Raw genomic sequence first — 18,736 nt, forward strand, 5'->3', positions numbered from 1 at the left:
GTCTGTACGTCATATTCGATTGAACACACAGTTGCAGAGGTTCAGAACGTTCACCTCGGGAGCCCCCGTAACCGCCTCCCTGTGCGTTCTATTCAATTTCCTCGTTTCCCTCCCTTTTATATATTGTGGCTGGGCTATGGCATTCGAGTCGAGTTCAGCCCAGAAGCTACTACCAGCCAACTCTGCCTTCCGGTGGAGGAAGGAGAGTGTAAGTAAAAGTACAAAGGAGCTAAGAATAACAAAGAAGGCTGACTGCAAAGAGAGAGAGAGAGAGAGAGAGTCGTGAGCTATTCCCCTGACGTCCTTGTGTGTTGAGGCCGAAAGATGTCCCCAAACTTGTTGTATGTCGAGAAAATGTCACGTTATTGCACTCGAGTCACTTTTTTTTTGTGTTGTTGCATTGTGTTTATTCTGGATACTAATTCAGATTATCTTTGAAGGGCCGACGAATTCGATCGAGTTTGATTGCGTTATCGGTCCAACACCGAAAACTAGGTCTCATCTGCAGGGCGATCAATAAACTGATGGCGAGGGTGTGACGATCCGAATCTATATAACATTATATAGATGAAATAAAAAGTTGATGGAGCGTGTTCCGTCCGTGATGAAGCTACGTTATTTTTTTGGTTGAACGGGGTGATAGAGATCATCTAGCTCAGTGCTGTGACTCATCGTTAGTCAGCAGTCCTCCCTCCTTTTCTTTTTTTTATCCGGAAGAATAGAGGAATCTTTTGATGGCCCGTCTGTAGGGGAGAAAATTGTCCATCTATTGGGTGCTGTCACACGGGGCGAAAGAACTAGGTCCGTTCTTCCTTTTGGTTCTTTTCTGAAAGGGAAGAAAATACAAATAAAAAAGAAGCAGGAGGAAAACATCGGAACCATAGTGACGGTTTAGGTGGAATCAAAGAAAATCCCTCGCCTTGTTTGCTGCTGTGTGATCCAATCGGGCGAATCGAGCGAAACCCACTGAGCACATTTACTCTGCATCCAGCTTCGGTTCCGTAGAAAGGGTCCGATGGAGAGGGGGGAAGTAGAAAGGTACGGAGTGACACGGCTCACAGCTCTCGTCGGAGAAACATAAGAACCTTTTGCCGCCCCGTGAGACGCCCACCCCCGCCACCGAGCCTCTTCCGGCTCCCCCCTCCCTTTCCCAAACTAACGGGAATGAGGGGGAGGGATTTATTGACAGCAAGCCAGCAGTCCCTCCATTAGCTACTGTCCACCAAAGGATCTCTGTATGTGTTTCAGATATTACTGGTGAGACTAGGAGGGGGTTTGTCACTCAACCAGGCCAGACGGCTAAGTTACCGTGAAGACTCTAATCCGCTGGAAGAGAAAACCAACACCACGTATACTCGGTATTTGGGGCTACTCCCGAATTGGTCTTTGCCCAGTAGATAATACCCTAAGATAGCTCCTTGTAACGTGAAATATATCAGGAAGGAAAAGATCGAATTCATCCCGAGTCACCACCACCACATTGCGATATAAAATGCGCCGAACACAAAAATAGGCCCCAAAAGTGCGCACCGACTTCAAAGTGAGTTTTTGATGGGTCGGGACCATTATCGTAACTGCATTTCACCATTTCAGCCATGTTGAAAAAGTGCCCAAGGCCACGACATGATTGGATCTTGTTAGTTCAGGAATGAAAAAATGGTTTAAACTGTTGCCCCATTTTCCTATTTTTAAAAGTCTATTTATTTTTGTTCTTATCTTTTTTTTTTACAATGCTGGGATCGGCATATTTGAGCCAACGATGTGCAGCCGCGTGAAAAAATATCTTTCCTCCGTGATTTGTTTCAAAATTTTTCCCATGATCCTTGGCTCCATTCAGGCATTGCTCATTCAGGAGAGCCTCCGACGGTTCTTGGGGGAAGTCCCGAAGCCGAAAAAGTCGATACTTACTTAATCGATGGAATAATTTGGTATGGATGCTAGTAGTAGTAGTGCCTAGGGGTGGATCGATTAGCAACCAAGCCGGCCCCCCTATAGGAGCCTATAGTACTATACACTATGTGTGTGTGGGCCTGATCAACAACATCATTTTTTGTATTAAGTTTTTCGGGTATCTATCGTCTTTGATTACCTTTCTTATTCCTGGATGGTAGAGAGACGAGAGGCTAATCGGATTGTGTCATGGCCGTCTCTGCATTTTCTGTCGCATCTTCTTTTCTCCCCTTTTTTTTTCTTGTTTGAGCCTTTCTCTCTACTGAAAGGTTTCTCGTACATAAATAAGAAGGAGAGATAGAGCCTCTAACGTCGTTTTGGCCTGGCAACGAGGGAGATCTGCCAAACTGTTCTGGCATCCGGCAACTCTATAGGAAGAAGAAGAAGAAGAAGAGAAAAAACGAGAGAGAATAGCCAAGACTGCGGAATCGTCATAAATAAATAAGTAAACGCATGAAGTATTCTGATGGAAGCTAGTGAAGACACAGACATTGCTTCCAGCTCCCTTTGTGTGTCTGTGTTGGGTTTAGTTCGACATGAATTTCCGGAGTGATGGATACCGGAAGCTTGAGACTGAGATTGGTCTTGAGCTCTCAACCGCTTCCCCCCTCGACACAACTTTGATTCAATAGAGATAATGTTATTCACAGATGAATCGTGTTGATCATCGTCTTCTGATCAAATGAAATTTGGTTATTGTTTGAACCTTTTTACCATCTGTTACCAACTGGCGAGTGTTTATTTGAAATTGCCTGAGAGGAATTTGGCAACGATTGCCGACCGAGCATTTTGTTTCTCTTAATTGAATTGATCCAGCTGCACAGGGTGCGCGTGTTCATCGCAAGTTCCTCCCTATTTGACTTTGCTTTTATGTCAGAGAAATCGAAAGGGGGAAAAAAAAAACTCTTTGAAATTTTCCAAAGTCTCTAATGAGTCTCTTTAGTCGGTCGTAAAATGAAAACAACAGCAACAAGAACAACTTGTGACGAGAGAAATCAGCTCTGGTGCACACACGTTTGACACTCGTGTTGTCCATAAAATTCGTGGCTTTGTTGTTTTCTTATTCACTTCTTTTTTATGGTTTTTTCGAGGCGTAAGTGTGTGTGTGTGTGTGCGTGGGGTAGAAAGGTACGTAGGTTGCGTGCAAGCGTTAGCTCCTTGGTTACCTGTGAGGCGACACGCACCTAGAACCCAAATGTGAAACTGCACAGTTAATGCGACGATGAATGGACACCTGGCATTGACTCTTCCAAAGATTTATATGGTGGCTAACTCTCGAAAAGTTTTCATCGTGTGTATAAGGAGGCAGTGGCACGGCCTCATTTCTTGCGATTCAAAAAAAGTTGACAAGGGCACAGCCATTGATGAATGTGGTCACGAAATGATTGAACAAATTCGATGTTGATTATGTTTGTTCAACAGTTTCATCTATTCTAGGCCTTGTGCTGTCTGGTCTGCGTGTGTCTGTTTGCCTATTGGAGTGTGTGTGTGTGTGTGTGTGTGTGTGTGTGGATCTGTGCGTCACGTGAGTTGAAGGGTGGGGGTCTGCGCAGCGCAGCGCATGGCTGTCAGCAAGGGTCAAAACTGGGGTTTGCTGGCCTGATCCAGTCAGTAGGAAACTCGACTTGGGCCGCTACAGCAGTGACAAAACAAGTTGGTGTCTATTTAAACCAAACCACTTCACAACAGTTTGCCTTTCTCCTATCTTGTCCCGTATACAGCACAAGTGACCGACCGACCAGTGGGTGGTCTTTTCTCTTATTTTCAAGGGGTTGTTGAGTTTGGGTTTTTTCCTGCTTCTTCTTCTGGTGACTGGATATCCCAAGAAGAATCTCAAGTGCTTGCTAGTTGAAGGCTTAACGGATTTGTTCTTATATTGGATTGGATACGTGAAGCCTACACGATTTGCCTGTGAATGAAGGCCGTGGTGCAATGACAGCTTCACAGTTAGAATTGAAAGAGTGAATTGAATTGATCCCCAACGACAACTCATCGATTGATCAAGCCAACAGAAATAAAAAGAACAAACAAACATGGATATCGATACAATGGAATCCATAGAGGATATTTTGATGAAGGTATACCCTAAAGTGTTGTTGTTGTTGTTGTTGTTGTAGGCGTATATTACCCCCCTTCCATTTTTGAAGAAGAAACACGATGATGATGGACGACTATCGATCAGTGTTTGCCCTTACTGTAACAGGAAATCCAATCAGCGAGGAGATCTATAAAAAGCTTTCCACTTTTCCCACGAGTCTTTTGCTCGGCTCTTCTTTATTCCTTTTAAAATCATCTCTGATTAGGATTGCTCGAAACGGGAATCCCTCCGTAGTGTTCCTCCTCCCACAACTTTTTATCAGCTTCATCCTTTTCTTTTTCAATCGCATCGTTATATTAACGGGATAATGTTGAACGGTACCGGATGAAAGTTGGCTCGGCTTTTGGGAGGGGGATCACCATCATCATCTCTTTGGTTTTCCTCGCTATTGTTGTTATTGTTCTATACAGTTACCGCCCCTGCAGTCGACCTCTGTTCAGGCTCGATGTGAATGTGTCTGTGTATGTGCGCGTGTTTTTACGGCCCAAGATAACCCGGTCAAGTGGCACAAAAGGGACACACACACGCACATACACTAGCGCTACTGCAACCCTCCCCTGCCCTTGTAGTCAACAAAAGAGAAAAGAGAGGCGTTGATGATGAACCCCATAATTCAGGTGGCGGCAGGGGGGGGGGAGAGAAAAAAACGGAAGGAACTGACTGACACTGCCGCAGTTGGAAATGGTGGGTGCGTGCTCAACGCGTCAAATGACTGGCAATTCTCTCACGATTGGGCTGTGCGCCTCTACGCGCGCTCCATCTCTTTACCCGTGCCAACCATTGTCGGCCTAGCGTGAGGATTTATTCAGAGCGATTCTCATCTGCAAACGCACCAAAACGGGATTGGGAAAATATTTAAGGGGGCCAAGGCTGATATGAACCGGTGTGTGAATAACAAGCTTATAGCTGTATTCGTAACCTTTGCTTATTAACATTTCGTTCACTGCGAAGCGCAAAATTCGTTTCACGCGAGCAGCTTATTATTTTTAATATATTGAACTCATTATCACGATCAGAGAAAAGTGAGAGGGAAGGGATAATAGGGTGCGCACCATTTTACTTTCAGCAGATGCAACAGCGAGGCTACCTAGCGGCGGGAATTTGAAGTGTACCAACGACTCCCGTTCCTCGTTGATTATCCCGCCGCTAGATGGTGGCTGTCTAGACATTTGGTATCAGCTCAGCTTTGGCGCTGGGGGACTCTGGTTGGGCGGCCAACTATTGATTGGCTTCTATCGAATTTCATTTCTAAGCAACCGGTAACGCTATTTTTCTCCCCCTTTTTTTCTTTATATCTTCAAAAAACGTCACCGACCCTAGAAGTTTATGAGTCTCGTAGCTGTAAAGCGCTAAAAAATATCAAGGTGACTTGATGATGATGATGATGATGAAACGGGCATACTTTGCATCCATTTGGAACACGGGAACGACATCGTTCACGCGCTCGACATTTCACTGTTTTATTCATCGTATTTCTATCGACTATTTCGTGACTTCTTTGAATTGATCGATTATCGATCCGGCGGTTCTTTTATTTTATGTTGTGTGTTTTTGTTCTTCCTCGTGAATGACTCAATGCGCGTGTTGCCGAGCTTCCCTGACCGATGACTCATCCGTCGGGGAACTCCTTCCCTCCCCCGTTCGGAAGCTCAGAGGCTTTTGCCATGGCGACGCCACCTACGTACAGAGCTACTACTCCTATGACTAGTACCGACCTCGGAGCATCAAAAGAAGTGCTGCCTCAATCCTCTCCGGCGTTTTCAAACACGCGTTCCTCGTCATACGATCGTACGTTTTTCCATCCAGAAATGCACGGATCGATGATTTTCCATCCGCTTCGTATGAGATCTACGACTAGGGGAAGGGTGAGGGAGATCGAGTGAGGGGTCTGCTAGGGTGGGGAGATTTGTTTCAACGTACACTGCTGCAAGGGTGGGGGGGACTCATCCACAAATCTATCGTAAAAAGAAATATGAAACGTGCTGTCTGGCTATGTCTGATGAAATATTATTTTATACATTGAAGCGAGTGATATACCCAGTTTAAAAGTATTTTTAAAAATTGAATTGCATACATTTGATCCGATGCCAACTTTTAGAGAAATGAACATTTTTAAGTTTTTGTTTGCTTGTAAAAAAAAACTTTTTTAAAACCACAATTTCATTTTATTTATTTTTTTATTTTCATATAAAGTTGGCGGAAATGGAGGCGCGCGTCGTCGGAGCGGAAACCCGGGCCGAGATTGCTGAAGAAAAGGTAAGATTTATTTCGTGTTTATATTTACGGACACCGACCATCTATCGGCGTCTCGTACAATTCAATCGGCGTGGGGCAAAAGGTCAAACCTAATTCAAGACAGCGAATCGCATTCGTTGGCATTTTTGGCTCGGCATTTGTGTAGATAGAGAGAGCCATTTCTGTTGTTGTCGTTGACTTCCTTTGTAGTCGATCGCAATAATCGTTCTATGCATTCGCTGCTGCTGGCAGCAGTCAACATCATACGAAACTGCGCTAGATTGTTTTGATATTGCTCCGTTTTCATGTTGGTATGGAACTATGCGACACCATGGAAGCGTCAAAGCGTCAACTGACGTCACTGGGACCAAGGGGAGCAGCTAGAGAAGTACGTCGGTAGAGATGAGATTGCATTTCTGCGTACAACTCCTAAACGATGTCGACATTTGATGGCATCAAATGACTTTTTTTTTTTTCCTTCTTCTTTCCTCTGGCTTTCGGTTTCTCACCGAACTGCTATCCATTAAGTTCAAGTGCTTTTCTCTATATCTTTATTTTCCCCGGGTTTTATATATCGTCTAGCGACAGATATTGATCGGCAAAGTCTATTTTCCCTTGATTTATTATTGCGACGGGGCGAGTGAATAACTTTTGGGTCGTCTCGAACAGCTAGGTGTCGAGTAGTAAAAACAAAAACGGGCCGGCGGTACGGCCGGCAGTTGCTGTTTCCATGCGAGGTCAATCCTTAATATGGATCGAGTCACCAACGCAAGTCTTTTGGGGATTGCAATATTTTTTGAGCGAACAGAAAGAGAGAGACCGGCAATACATTGGCCCACCAACCCTCTAACTTACTTGCTCTGACGGCCATTGATTTTCAACACGGGCGCGCTAGGGGTGAACCATTTGAAGCACTCGCAGCGCGCCTGTCTCGGCCAACCCCCCCGCAAGCTCTTTTTCGTTGCTGCTGGTGCACGCGGTGTCTATCCGCCGTGTCTTATAGCGTGTGTCTCAGTTCCGTCTGTGACCGTCGCCGCCGCAGTACATGCAGAGAGGAAGGAGAGCCCCCTTATGCAGTAGTGGTAGTTGTTACATGGACAGTGTGTTGTCGCTCGGTTCCTGGAACGACTGTGTCATCGTGTGTTGTGTAGTGCATCTCATTGACAGCTAGTACTTGAGAGTGAACAGTTGGATCGAGACACCTTATGAAGCTCTGTAAGAGGGTTGTTGCATCATCTCCCTAACTAGTGTTAAATATCGTCATTTATTTATTTATCTGATGTGATAATTTCAAAACAAATTTTGCCGATTGCAATTGTGTGAGTGTTTGTCACCCCGTCTTTTCTTCCGGCTTGTCGGAGATGTTGTCGAGCAGAACCGAAAGAGAGAGAGAGACGCAAGGGATGAGGGGGGTGAAGAGAAAGTAGTTTGATTCGATCCACTCACCCTCTTCATCCTCTCCTTTTTCTCTCTTTCTTTCTATTTCCCCTTCTTCTTCGTCTCCCATTCTGTTCGGTACTGTTACATTCGCGATCGATACCACAGTGTGTGTGTGCTCATATAGAGAGAGTGAGAATCCGTGGGCCCAGCCCTTGATGAATTTCCATTTTCCTTTACGCCAGACACATAGTAGCAGCACTTGTCGCCGGAATTATTCTTTTACAGAATGACTCACCCAAGTGAATTGCTCCCCTTTACCAAAACCCCCCTCTAAAAGAAAAAAAAAGAAACAAAGGTTTTTTACCCCGAGATTAATGACGATTTGTGGCGTCGTAAATTCTATTTAAAAAACGAACATTTCACGTCGCTGCCCAACTAGTTAGGGAAGATCTAAACCTCTCCGGCCCACAAATACAACTTAAACCTGCCAAAATCCGTGAAAGTTTTGCGGCTACAAAGTCAACCGGGCAAACAAACAAGAGATGTGGAACAACAACATACGAGCTGCTACTCTCAAACGCCGAGGTCTTTGTTGACTGTATGAGCCGGAAGCTCTCCACCCCCTCACTGTCGACAGTTTTTATTGCCATGTACTACGCCAACGAACTTTTGGCTATTCCCGATTCCCGTCGTGAAATTTGATTATTGATTTCGGATCGGCTTCTGCTGGTTTCGAGTGTTTGGTTCCGTAGAAAAAATCGACTAGAAGACACAAACTTGATGGTCTTATCGCATGATATTGTTTCTTGCCGCATCAAACAAGAACCAATAAGATTTTGATGTTTGATTTGAGTTTGGTGGTGACATTTTCTGTGTCATATTACTTTATTATTATTATTATTATTATTATTCGTTCCCACCAGCACTTATTGTCCCTGCCACCCTATTTCCTTTCCGCCCCCTTAGAACGAATCATCCAGAAATAATCCGATCCAGTTAATATCCGGGCGTATTAGAATGGAAGGGAAATCCTCGAGAGATTGTAGTGTGTGGATGGGATTTTTTCACGTAATCAGGACGGATGAAAAATGTTTGATAAAAAGAATAAATAAATAAAGACGTGGGAATATGGTGGGAAGAATGACTGAATTAATGCGTCCGATCTGGGTCGTTTGTCATCGCAGCTGCTGCTCTCGACATGCTCACAACACTCGTTGGATACTGATAAGGGCAAAAGTACCCTGAATGATTGTCATAGGGATGGTGTCATATGGTGGTGACCGTGCAGCACCCACTCACCCCAATGCGTCTTGTGCACTTAGACCATTTCTTTTATTTATTTGTGGGAACCAACACGGAAAAATCTAATTGTACTATTTTGTTACTTTACTATCCATTTAGTTGAGAATCATGGAACAACAACTGGCCGATTCATCGTGGAACCCGTTGTCGGAGAGCACAGCAGTATCACCAGGAGTTCATCCGGCGTCAGTCAAAGAAAGAGACGTCATTAACCGGCTCGAAGATCAAGTGGATGAACAGCGCAAGATGAGGCTAAATGACGCAAAACAAGTCGAAGCCAAAGCTGCCAAGATCAAGGAATGGGTCACCAACAAACTGAAAGACGTAAGAAATTCAACAACAATGTCGTTTGGCGTGCCAACGTCACTGGCTGCATGTAAACCTCCTAATTTGGGGAGAAGTAGAGGGGGGCTCAGAAGGTGAAGACAGTCCCGGGTCAGTAACAATACAAATGGCCGTCGCGTGCTGCTCATTCGTTACCGACTTGACTGAGCCGATCGTGATAAAATGGGTCGCCTTTACTCAACATTCAAACAGCGGCCATTTCCCTTTCACGAAACTTTGCGGTCCAGATGGGTGTGGTGAACACCCACAGGATGGAAAATCGTAACTTTAAAAGATTCCAATAACAAAATGAAAAGACGGGGGGGCTCTTCATCGGTAGGCAACCGTCATCGGATTCAATTACGAGTAGATGAAGATATTGCAATGATCGTAAAGGTAATTGATGGAGGCCATGTCACGAGCGATTCTATTTTTTTTTTCCCTCTGCGCTGTGTATGAGGTTAAATGTTTTCATGGGATGTTCAACTTCGAGAAGTTTGTTGCGGAATCCAATCACGTAGAGTGAAAAGAAACTTTATGATCTATTAAACCGGTTGTCGCTTCAACGTTTTGTGTCGTTGTTACTCGAGCGGCAATTGCCGAGTGAATCCAACTGGAAACGGTAAACTAGAAACGGAGGCAATTGAGCCATTTGAAACACGCAGCTTCCATACCGTGTTGTCTGGTTCTGGTAGCATATTGTTGTTTTGTTTTATTTTTTTATTTATTTATTTTTTTAACCTTGGACAAAGCAGGATCGATAGTCACAAACATAACGGGGGGCGCACGCGGCATGCGTTCCCTCCACCACACGTTTCGGAATGCAATCTAAATAGAGAGTGTTTGGATGTAGGTAGCAGCTTGGAAAGTCATTCCCCCACAAAGAGAATGGGGATCCGAATTTACATTTTATATTTCTTTTCTGTCAAGTTCCAATTATCTTCAAAGAAAGCAGGATAGGATAGATGTCTGTAATTTGGTTCTCCAAGCTCCCTGTCGGTAGAAATTGCGCTTCAACTTAATGACCTGTTATTAAATGGCCTGGGTATTTCCTACTATAAATTATTCGTCAGTTAAGTATACGTCGTTGCTGAATTCCAACTCTATATCGATAAGTTCGCGGAAGCGTGAGAAACAAGGATGAGACAGTTGGGTCCTCCTAAAGTCGATAAAGGCCTCCTCCTCCCCACTAATGACCCAGAGAAACGTAATCCGCCAAGGCAGCGCTGCGCAGGGGGGTTAATGAAGTCGATGAAGCCGTTACACAAACAACCGATCCTGCGGGAAGCCCATCTCTTTTGATGAACGTTTTGTTAAGAGAGAGAGAGAGGATCTCTCAAAATGACTCGATGCTCGGCTTTTCTTTTCTTCGTTGAAACGAACGAGCGGAATTGTTGTTGTGGTGCTATTGTTAAGAAACGTGTCTGATTAAGTCTACACCCTTCTTGTAACGCCCATGTCTTACTTTCTTTTCGTTTATTCGCACACTAGCTCGAGGAACAGAATCAACATCTACGTGAACAAAATCAAAAATGTAACGAACAGTTGGAATTGCTGCGCAGCCGTCTGCGACAGTTGTCGCAGAACAATTCGTCTAATTCCAAGAATCATCGGGCCAGCACAGAGGTATAAATCGATGGAGGCTTTTAATGTTTTAGATTTCCCCTATCCCGCTCTGCGGCCTTTTGTTGCATTTCCTCCTTTTAGTCTTCCAGCTGTCGCCAGCCTTTTTAATCTTTATGGATGTCGTTTTGGGTTGCTTCTAGGATTCTTCGCGCGGAAGTTTGGAGGATCAACCGGGTAGCGATGACAGCTTATGTCGCGTTGGCGGAGGCAATACGTCAGAAGGAGGGAAAGGACGCGGAAGTGGTGGTGTCATTTCGCCGTCTGATGCAACCTCACAGCTAGATGCATTGTACGCGGAAGTAGATTTGTCGAAGAAACGTCAGCAGAGATGCGCGTCAGGAAGCTTGACGAACTCTATGACTTCGTCGTATGGTGGTGGTGGTGGCTTGGGTCTCTCGGGCCCAGTCAATTCGCTGATGCAGCAGAGGTTTCCGGACGTGAATCGACTCTCTCTCTCCGGCCTGACGCGAACAGTTCGCGATTCGCGAGTTGATTCAGGATCGGTTGACATGGAGACACCGCTTAGTCTCAGCCCCAAGAGTCCGGTTGCCGGCGGCCTCAACGACGATCACGGATGCAGTCACAGCAGCGGATCGATTGGCACGAAGCCAATTCCTCCTCCTCGGACAAGAATTCCGCGAAAGGACAGTGATAATAGCGTCAACGAGGGCAATGTCAGTGACCACAGCGGCAGTGGCGGAGTTGCCCTGACGACCAAGGGCAACTGCCCTAGTGCAGGCACCTTGTCCGGATTGTCGGACGCTGAGACGTACGAGAATGGTGCTACAACAGCCCTGGGAGAACTAGGGCAAGCCATCGACCAGGCTATTGCTTCTATGACAGCTGCTGCCGCCGAGCACTCGGACTACGACGTCCCAAAGCCTCCGCGAAGTCTCAAGGTATTTAATTCACACACTATGCTTCGGATCACTTAATTGGTCTTTCATACCATAGGTCCGTACTAAGCTTATATCCAGCGAAGTGCACGACTACGCCGAGATTTACACGCCCAGCAAAGAGCGGGTACCTTGGAACGGCTCAGCGGCTATCCCCATGTCGACAGCACGCCATTCGATTTCTCACCCGGGCAGTTTGGTGGGCAGTGTGGGCGATGATTACCACGACGACAGCAAACCACCCACACCACCTTTACATAGGTTTCCCTCGTGGGAATCGCGGATTTACCAGGCAGCTGCCGAAGGATTTAGTGTGACCGAACAACCACCTTCGCTTCCACTTCAAGTCCATCAAATTCATCCTAACCATAACGTTCAGCCTCATCAGCAACAATTACAACCACGGACACACACTCACCGATTATCGGCTACTGGCAGTGTTGGCTACCACGACATCAGCATCCCTGTCTATGCCACTGTCAAAGGCGTAAGTTATCATGTCATTAACTTGTGATCATTACCGACCGATAGCCCTAATTGCTCCTGGAATGTGTTGTTAATGAGAAATGCCTTTCATTATAGCGAGCCAGCCAAATACGATCAGTGCCGTTCAGTGGAGATTCGTCAGATTCTTCGGACGGCGAGGAACACGCGGATGCTCGAGGTAAGCTGAGAGCCCTTATATAATCCATTCTTTGATAATCATGATGTGATTGTAACCGGTTTCCTCTATATACATTTATATATATTATTTTATTAGATAACTGCAACGAATCTGCCATTTCTGATGACTATGCTCTTCCACCCGACGACAATGGGCCGGGAAGCGAAGCGGATGCGGCATTGGTAGCACAGTCAGTTGCCATGTTGCGAATCTCGACACTCGAGCGGAATAACGACGAGTTGGAGAAAAGCGGTTACTTGACCAAACTCAGCGGTAAACTCAAAACCTGGCGGAAGCGCTGGTTCGCTCTGAAAAACGGAACACTTTCGTACTGGAAATCCCAGGTTTGTGTATTGTTGTTGGAAGAAGATTTCCGGAACTGTTAAAGTGATTCTGTTTTTCACTTGCTTCCAGAGCGATGTTGGCAGAAAGCCTCAGGGTCAAATTTCGCTGGACGATAGCTGTCGTGTATGGCGAGCGGATGGGGCTGCCACGTTTGAGATCTCCACTTCAAAGAAGACGCATTATTTAACGGCCGACTCGAGCGGCACCGTAGACGAGTGGGTGCGCATCCTGCAGAACGTGGTTCGCCGTAACACGACCCGAATCCTTTTAGGTCGCGAGGACCAGAAACCGACGCTAGAAGGATGGATAGTCAAAGTGAAGCACGGCCATTCGAAACGCTGCTGGTGTATGCTGGTTGGTAAAACCTTCCTCTACTTCAAAGCGCCAACGGATCAGGTAAATCATTCATTCAATCTTTTATCAAGCGCATCATTATATTTTCCATTTCATGTCCATAGGTTCCACAAGGTCAGATCAGCATGCGAGACGCCCGCGTCGAAGAGCTTGAGCATGTTTCAGATTCCGACAGCGAAGAAGCCGATTGCAACTCGATGGCTACTGCGAGATCGGCCAATTTGACGGTGGGCATCTTTCCGCCTCATGAAGACCCTACGTATCTACTACTGGCTAATAAACAAGAAAAAGACGCTTGGCTCTACCAATTGACGATCGTTTCGGGGGGTGGAGCCCACAGCGGAACGCAGTACGAGCAAATGATTCAGAAGCTGATGGAAACGGATGGAGATCCAAGTATGCTTTTCATCCTCTTCCGTATTGAGGCCAATTTCCGTAACAACCTTTTTGATTAATCAATTATTCAGATTGCAATTTGTGGCGGAATCCTTTACTGATTCACTCAAAAGACAGCATCACGTCTCCGCTGACGACTCTGCCATCAGAGAGTTTACATAACGAAGCCATCAAATTGTTCAAAGTACGAGATTGCGTGATTATTCTTTGTAACGGAATGGAATCTGATTAACAGAGTCATTTTTTTTTAATTCTCAGGCTATTCAACTGTTCACATCGGCGTTACTGGACTCGGCAGGCATCGATTATCATGTCGTGCTGGCTCAAAATGCGCTCCATCAATGTCTGGGTTTGATTGAGTTGCAACCCGAGTTGATTTGCGCGCTGATTAAGCAGACGTCGCGTGTCCAGCCGCAGAGTCAGCAGCCTGCGGTCGGCGTTACCGGCGTCGGCAGCAAGTGGGGCGGTGGGCAGGTAAATCGCTCGGCGCTGCACAAAATCTCGAAACCCGCCAAACAATCCACTCATGTAAGTGGTGCTTGAGCTTTTTTGATATTTTTGTTGACAAAATTATGATACGTTTACTTCAAAACATTGCTCACCAGCCGAAACATTTCCTCCGAGGTTGTTTTGCATGAAATTTAGTCCGAACTTTTTATTCAACTTGCAAACAAATTAGTCAGCTTACAACTACTTTTTATAGTTTTATTTCCAATCAAATCATAAAAGGCCAGAAATGGAGAATTTACCTTCTGTTAAATGATAACGTTCTACTGTCTTATGCTCTTTGATTTGCATTTAGTGACCGAAAGATGTACTTTTATTTGCGCACTTTTCAGCATCGGCTTTTCATTGTTCCATTTTTGAATTCAATTTTTCACTTTTCTCTTGCAATTTGTATTGGTCACTAATTTTCAGATGCGATGTTTAGATTCTGCTTTAGCTGTTATTTTTCTCTTGCCGTTTCAAGCATTTGATCAAGTTTTTCCTCCCTAATTTTATTTAGAAATTGTCCACAATTTCTTCATTACCGCCATCTTCGGGATCCGGATCACATAATCTTCATCACTCTGGCTCAATTTCGAGCGGTTCCGCTTCGTCCACCGATAGCAAATCCGTTAGCGCATCGTTCACCTTCGTTCAAGGCTGGCAGTTGCTGGCATTAACTGTTTCTCTCTTCGCTCCTCGCAACAACAAGCTACTGTGGTATCTTCGGTTACATTTGAAACGCAATGCTGACACGAAGACCGAGATGGGAAAATATGCCTCATACTGTCAACGTGCCCTGGAACGAACTCTTCAAATGGGTCCACGAGAAGCCAAACCGTCGAGGATGGAAGTTCTCTCCATCCTGCTCAAAAACCCCTATCATCATTCACTGCCACACGCTATCCCTGTTCACTTCCTCAACGGAACCTACCAGGTATGATGCACTTTTGAACATTTTGTTTCAACTTCCGTTTCAATTTTAATTTAATCGTTATTTCGTTTGTTACTTAAAGGTGGTTGGCTTCGACGGCTCCACAACGGTCGAAGAGTTTTTAGTGACGCTCAATCGTGAAATTGGTTGCCGGGACGTGAGTCAGTCTGGTTTTGCACTGTTTAGCGATGACCCAATAGAAAAAGATGAGGAACATTGGTTGGAACCCAAAACTAAGGTATTTAAATTAAATGTTGCTACTGGTTTCAACGATTAAACTCTGCCGATTTGATTGCAGCTATGCGACATTATATCCAAGTGGGAAACGGCGCTGCGAGAGAAGGGTTTGGGAAAATTCCAAAACACCAAAGTCATTCGACTGACGTATCGTCACCGCCTCTTTTGGCGCAGCAATATCAAAGGCGAAACGGAGCGGGAACGACTGTTGTATTGCTACCAGACAGCCCAGAGAATATCCGACAATAGATTCCCCCTGACGAAAGAGTTGGCTATCGAACTGGCGGCCATTATGTCACAGATCGACGGCGGTGATTACAACTCTGAACGGGGGCGAGGAAGCGGTGGAAGTTCCGGTCATTTGCATCAAGGAGCAATGCAGGCTTTAGAGCGCTTTATTCCAAGACGCTACAAGGACGGAATTTCGCAAGAAGAGTTAAAGTACGTTCTATCCATCATTGAATGAGAAAATCAAATTAACCTTTGTCCGCATTATTCGTCGATTCAGGGAAATGGCAGACGCTATAACGGATAAGTGGACAGCGTTGAAAGGGCGAAGCATAGCCGATTGTGTACGAATTTATTTGACGTGCACGCGTAAATGGCCTTTCTTTGGTGCAGCTCTCTTCCATGCCAAGGTATAATCTTATCTTTTGCTGTGGTTCTGATGGTAAGTCCAGGGTATTAATGTCGCCGTCATTTTCTGTTTGTAGGTTAACGCTGGAGGAGGAAATTCAGATCTGGAAGGAGCATCTGTTTGGTTAGCTGTTAACGAAGAGACGATTACACTTCTTGACGTGACATCGATGCAATCGGTGGCCCGTGTGCCTTATTCGGCCGTGGTCACCTTCGGAGGCTGTCAGGATGATCTCATGGTTGTTGTCAACAACTGCGATATACAAGGGCCTGGAACGCAAAAGATGCTTTTTTCTCTTCCCAAACCCAAGGTGCGTTAGAGTTTATTTCAGTGTGTAACTACAAAATCTTTATTTTAAAATATGGTTTTCTTTGACAATTTGACAGATATTGGAATTGACGTTGCTAATAGCTGACTACATGAACGCTCTTGGTTGCGTTTTACCCAACACGCCGAACGCGTCGTTGTCTCGACTTGAATCTCGCCGATCCGGACGCAGTAAAACCAAAGAACGTGATAGTGATCGAAGTGGTTCCATGAGTCATCGGATACAGGCCAGCGCCGAACCGGATATTCTTCGCGCTACTCCAGAAATGGAAAGCAAGATGCAACATCACCATCATCACCAGCACCATTATCATGAAGATACTGGCAACAAGCGTCGTATTACTGCCGACAGCTGACAACTGACTAATGAGTCCTGTTGTCACCTGTTTGACTGTGCCGAGCTTGTTAGCTGATATACGGCCATGTATGGTGCGAAAGAAGAGGAGGACTAAACAAAAATGGTTTCCCTCGTGTGCCTTTGTTAGAGGAGCAGTATGGTGAGAGCAGAAGCGAGAAAAGATAAGTCTTCCACAACCTCTTTTTTCGGGAGATTCTGCACCTAAAACACAACATTCATCCGCTTCTTTCCCGTTGCCATTCTCGTCCCGCTGCTTATCTAGAATTCAAGCCTTGTGAACGTAAAGGACTCGTTGCTGACCGTTACATGTTCAATTAAGTACGAGTACGGTATTATTTGTGTCCCTTTTTAAATTTTGTGGCAAAAAAAACAAAACAAAACAAACAAACATAAAAAAAAAAAAATAAGAGCAGCCAAAACGAATTGTCCGGCAAATGGTACTTCATCTCGTGTGTTTGTGTGTGTGTATCTTCTAGTCCGCTACTTTATATCCGACAGGTCCTCATCCATATATAACATTTAAAGAACTCGAGCTGTGTGCGTGCGTGTTCGTATGTGTGCGTATTTTATTTTCCTCAAAGGCAATAAATATCCTACGTTAACTCTAATTTCATCAGTGTAATGATGGCATCTAATTGTGGGCATAATAACCACACATTCCAAGGTTTATCTGATTTGATGGCAGCACTGAGAAATTTGTGAAAATTCAAATATTCAATATATTTTTTAGATACTTGGAGTTATGTTTAAAAAAAAACAGCACTATATACATATTTGATTTACAACCACACCATGGTGAGTATGATGTATATATTTTAAAATAAATAAAATGAAGAAGAAATTTCTAAGGTTCATTCCAATATTTTGTGCAGTGAGGGGACTGGCTAATTTAAGTTATGGAATGCTGATCAAACTAGAAAGAACTGATGTGACAAGTTTAATTTAGATTTCATACTGCTGTATTATTAAGCCAATTTTTGAGACATATTTAACACTTCATCAACTATTGTCTTTACTTCTGCCATGGCACCTACTCCTGAGTCACCACACACCAAGGTTTTGGATACACAAGGTATTTCAATGTAGCCAAATGATTTCAGTTTAAGTATGTGCTCTGCTGTAAGTGGGTGATTCCACATATATGTGTTCATTGCTGGGCAGAACAACAGGGGCTTTTTCAAGTCCCATGCTCGCACTGTACAAGTCAGAAGGTTGTCACATATACCCTGTATATGAAGTAAAATAATTTATTGTCAATTAGATTTGAAAGCATAATAGTTTGAAGCAGAATAACTTACTTGAGCAATTTTTGCAAGGCTATTGGCATCTAGTGGTGCTACTACTAATATATCAGCCCATTTTCTAAGATCAATATGGAGAACTGGGTCTCCTCTTTCTTTCCACAAGTTCCATTCATCGTCATCAACCCAAACTTTGCAATTGATGGTTTGTCTTGACAAGAAATGCTTTGCACATTCTGTAGCAACAACCTGCACTTCAAAGTTACTGTTTTTCAGCTGATCCACTAGTTCGCTAAGTTTGATTGTAGCAACACTTCCTGTGCAACCAATCAACACCTTCATGTTTATTGCTTATTCTCTTCACTGATGTCACCGAATCCTAACTTAGTCCACTCTTCCCTGACCATCAGCTGTTTCTGCATACGGCAGTCAAGATACTCTTTTGATAGCTGACGACACTCACTACTTTGATTACTGTTTTCTCGCAGGCAAATCATGTATCGCAACATGTTTATTTTGCACTCGCCTTCATGATCCAGAGGAAAGCTCCCTTTCAAAGGTCCGGTAGGTGTGAAATTTTTTTGACCAAAAGTGTTTGAGGCCATTGAACTGTGAGTTTTTTTCCCGATGTATGGTGTAAAAACTTCACATAAATGGATTAGTTTATACTTTAATAGTTTAATCTGTCAAATTTATTTGCCGCTAAAGTTTACTTTCTAACCAAAAAACCAGCAGATGACGGCGAATGAAGACAAAGCTAGTACAAACTAGTTCACGTTTCTACCGCTAGATGACATCTGATTGATGACATGATTTTTTTGGTTATTTTTTGGGTTTTGTTTCTAAATAGTTCTCTGGAAACTATCTGCTATTATTACACACATCTCTGTATCTCTATATATATTTGTATTCCTAAATGATCTACATTTGTGTTATTGCCACATTA

General features: G+C 44.4%; 2 protein-coding genes across 6 annotated transcripts in view; one reads left to right on the forward strand and one right to left on the reverse strand.

The window, feature by feature from the left end:
• Positions 1-17,157, forward strand: part of LOC124326976 (uncharacterized protein CG43867-like) — a 30,073-nt gene extending 12,916 nt beyond the window's left edge. Inside the window, exons 1-18 of one of the 5 annotated variants that reach the window (XM_046785723.1) lie at positions 3,582-4,028; positions 6,242-6,304; positions 9,065-9,289; positions 10,781-10,915; positions 11,056-11,814; positions 11,870-12,298; positions 12,394-12,475; positions 12,572-12,819; positions 12,890-13,216; positions 13,279-13,570; positions 13,642-13,754; positions 13,829-14,098; positions 14,577-14,993; positions 15,073-15,228; positions 15,289-15,668; positions 15,736-15,865; positions 15,941-16,174; positions 16,251-17,157. In XM_046785723.1, the coding sequence (XP_046641679.1) occupies positions 3,984-4,028; positions 6,242-6,304; positions 9,065-9,289; positions 10,781-10,915; positions 11,056-11,814; positions 11,870-12,298; positions 12,394-12,475; positions 12,572-12,819; positions 12,890-13,216; positions 13,279-13,570; positions 13,642-13,754; positions 13,829-14,098; positions 14,577-14,993; positions 15,073-15,228; positions 15,289-15,668; positions 15,736-15,865; positions 15,941-16,174; positions 16,251-16,547 (4,602 nt within the window). In that variant the 5' untranslated portion in view covers positions 3,582-3,983 and the 3' untranslated portion in view covers positions 16,548-17,157. Of the gene's footprint in view, positions 1-3,581; positions 4,029-6,241; positions 6,305-7,331; positions 7,499-9,064; positions 9,290-10,780; positions 10,916-11,055; positions 11,815-11,869; positions 12,299-12,393; positions 12,476-12,571; positions 12,820-12,889; positions 13,217-13,278; positions 13,571-13,641; positions 13,755-13,828; positions 14,099-14,576; positions 14,994-15,072; positions 15,229-15,288; positions 15,669-15,735; positions 15,866-15,940; positions 16,175-16,250 lie in introns of those variants that run through there. The other 4 variants (XM_046785720.1, XM_046785722.1, XM_046785721.1 and 1 more) reach the window with 4 other exon arrangements.
• Positions 17,158-17,490: 333 nt separating this feature from the next.
• LOC124327315 (phosphopantothenoylcysteine decarboxylase-like) lies at positions 17,491-18,267 on the reverse strand. Its single transcript, XM_046786315.1, has 2 exons — positions 17,848-18,267; positions 17,491-17,775 (listed from the first exon to the last, which is right to left on the reverse strand). The coding sequence occupies exons 1-2, from the start codon at positions 18,130-18,132 to the stop codon at positions 17,515-17,517; spliced, it is 546 nt and encodes a 181-aa protein (XP_046642271.1). The 5' UTR covers positions 18,133-18,267; the 3' UTR covers positions 17,491-17,514.
• Between the last annotated feature and the right edge of the window lie 469 nt (positions 18,268-18,736).

Source organism: Daphnia pulicaria, chromosome 2 (genome assembly GCF_021234035.1).
Source record: "Daphnia pulicaria isolate SC F1-1A chromosome 2, SC_F0-13Bv2, whole genome shotgun sequence".
Lineage (NCBI taxonomy): Eukaryota > Metazoa > Arthropoda > Branchiopoda > Diplostraca > Daphniidae > Daphnia > Daphnia pulicaria.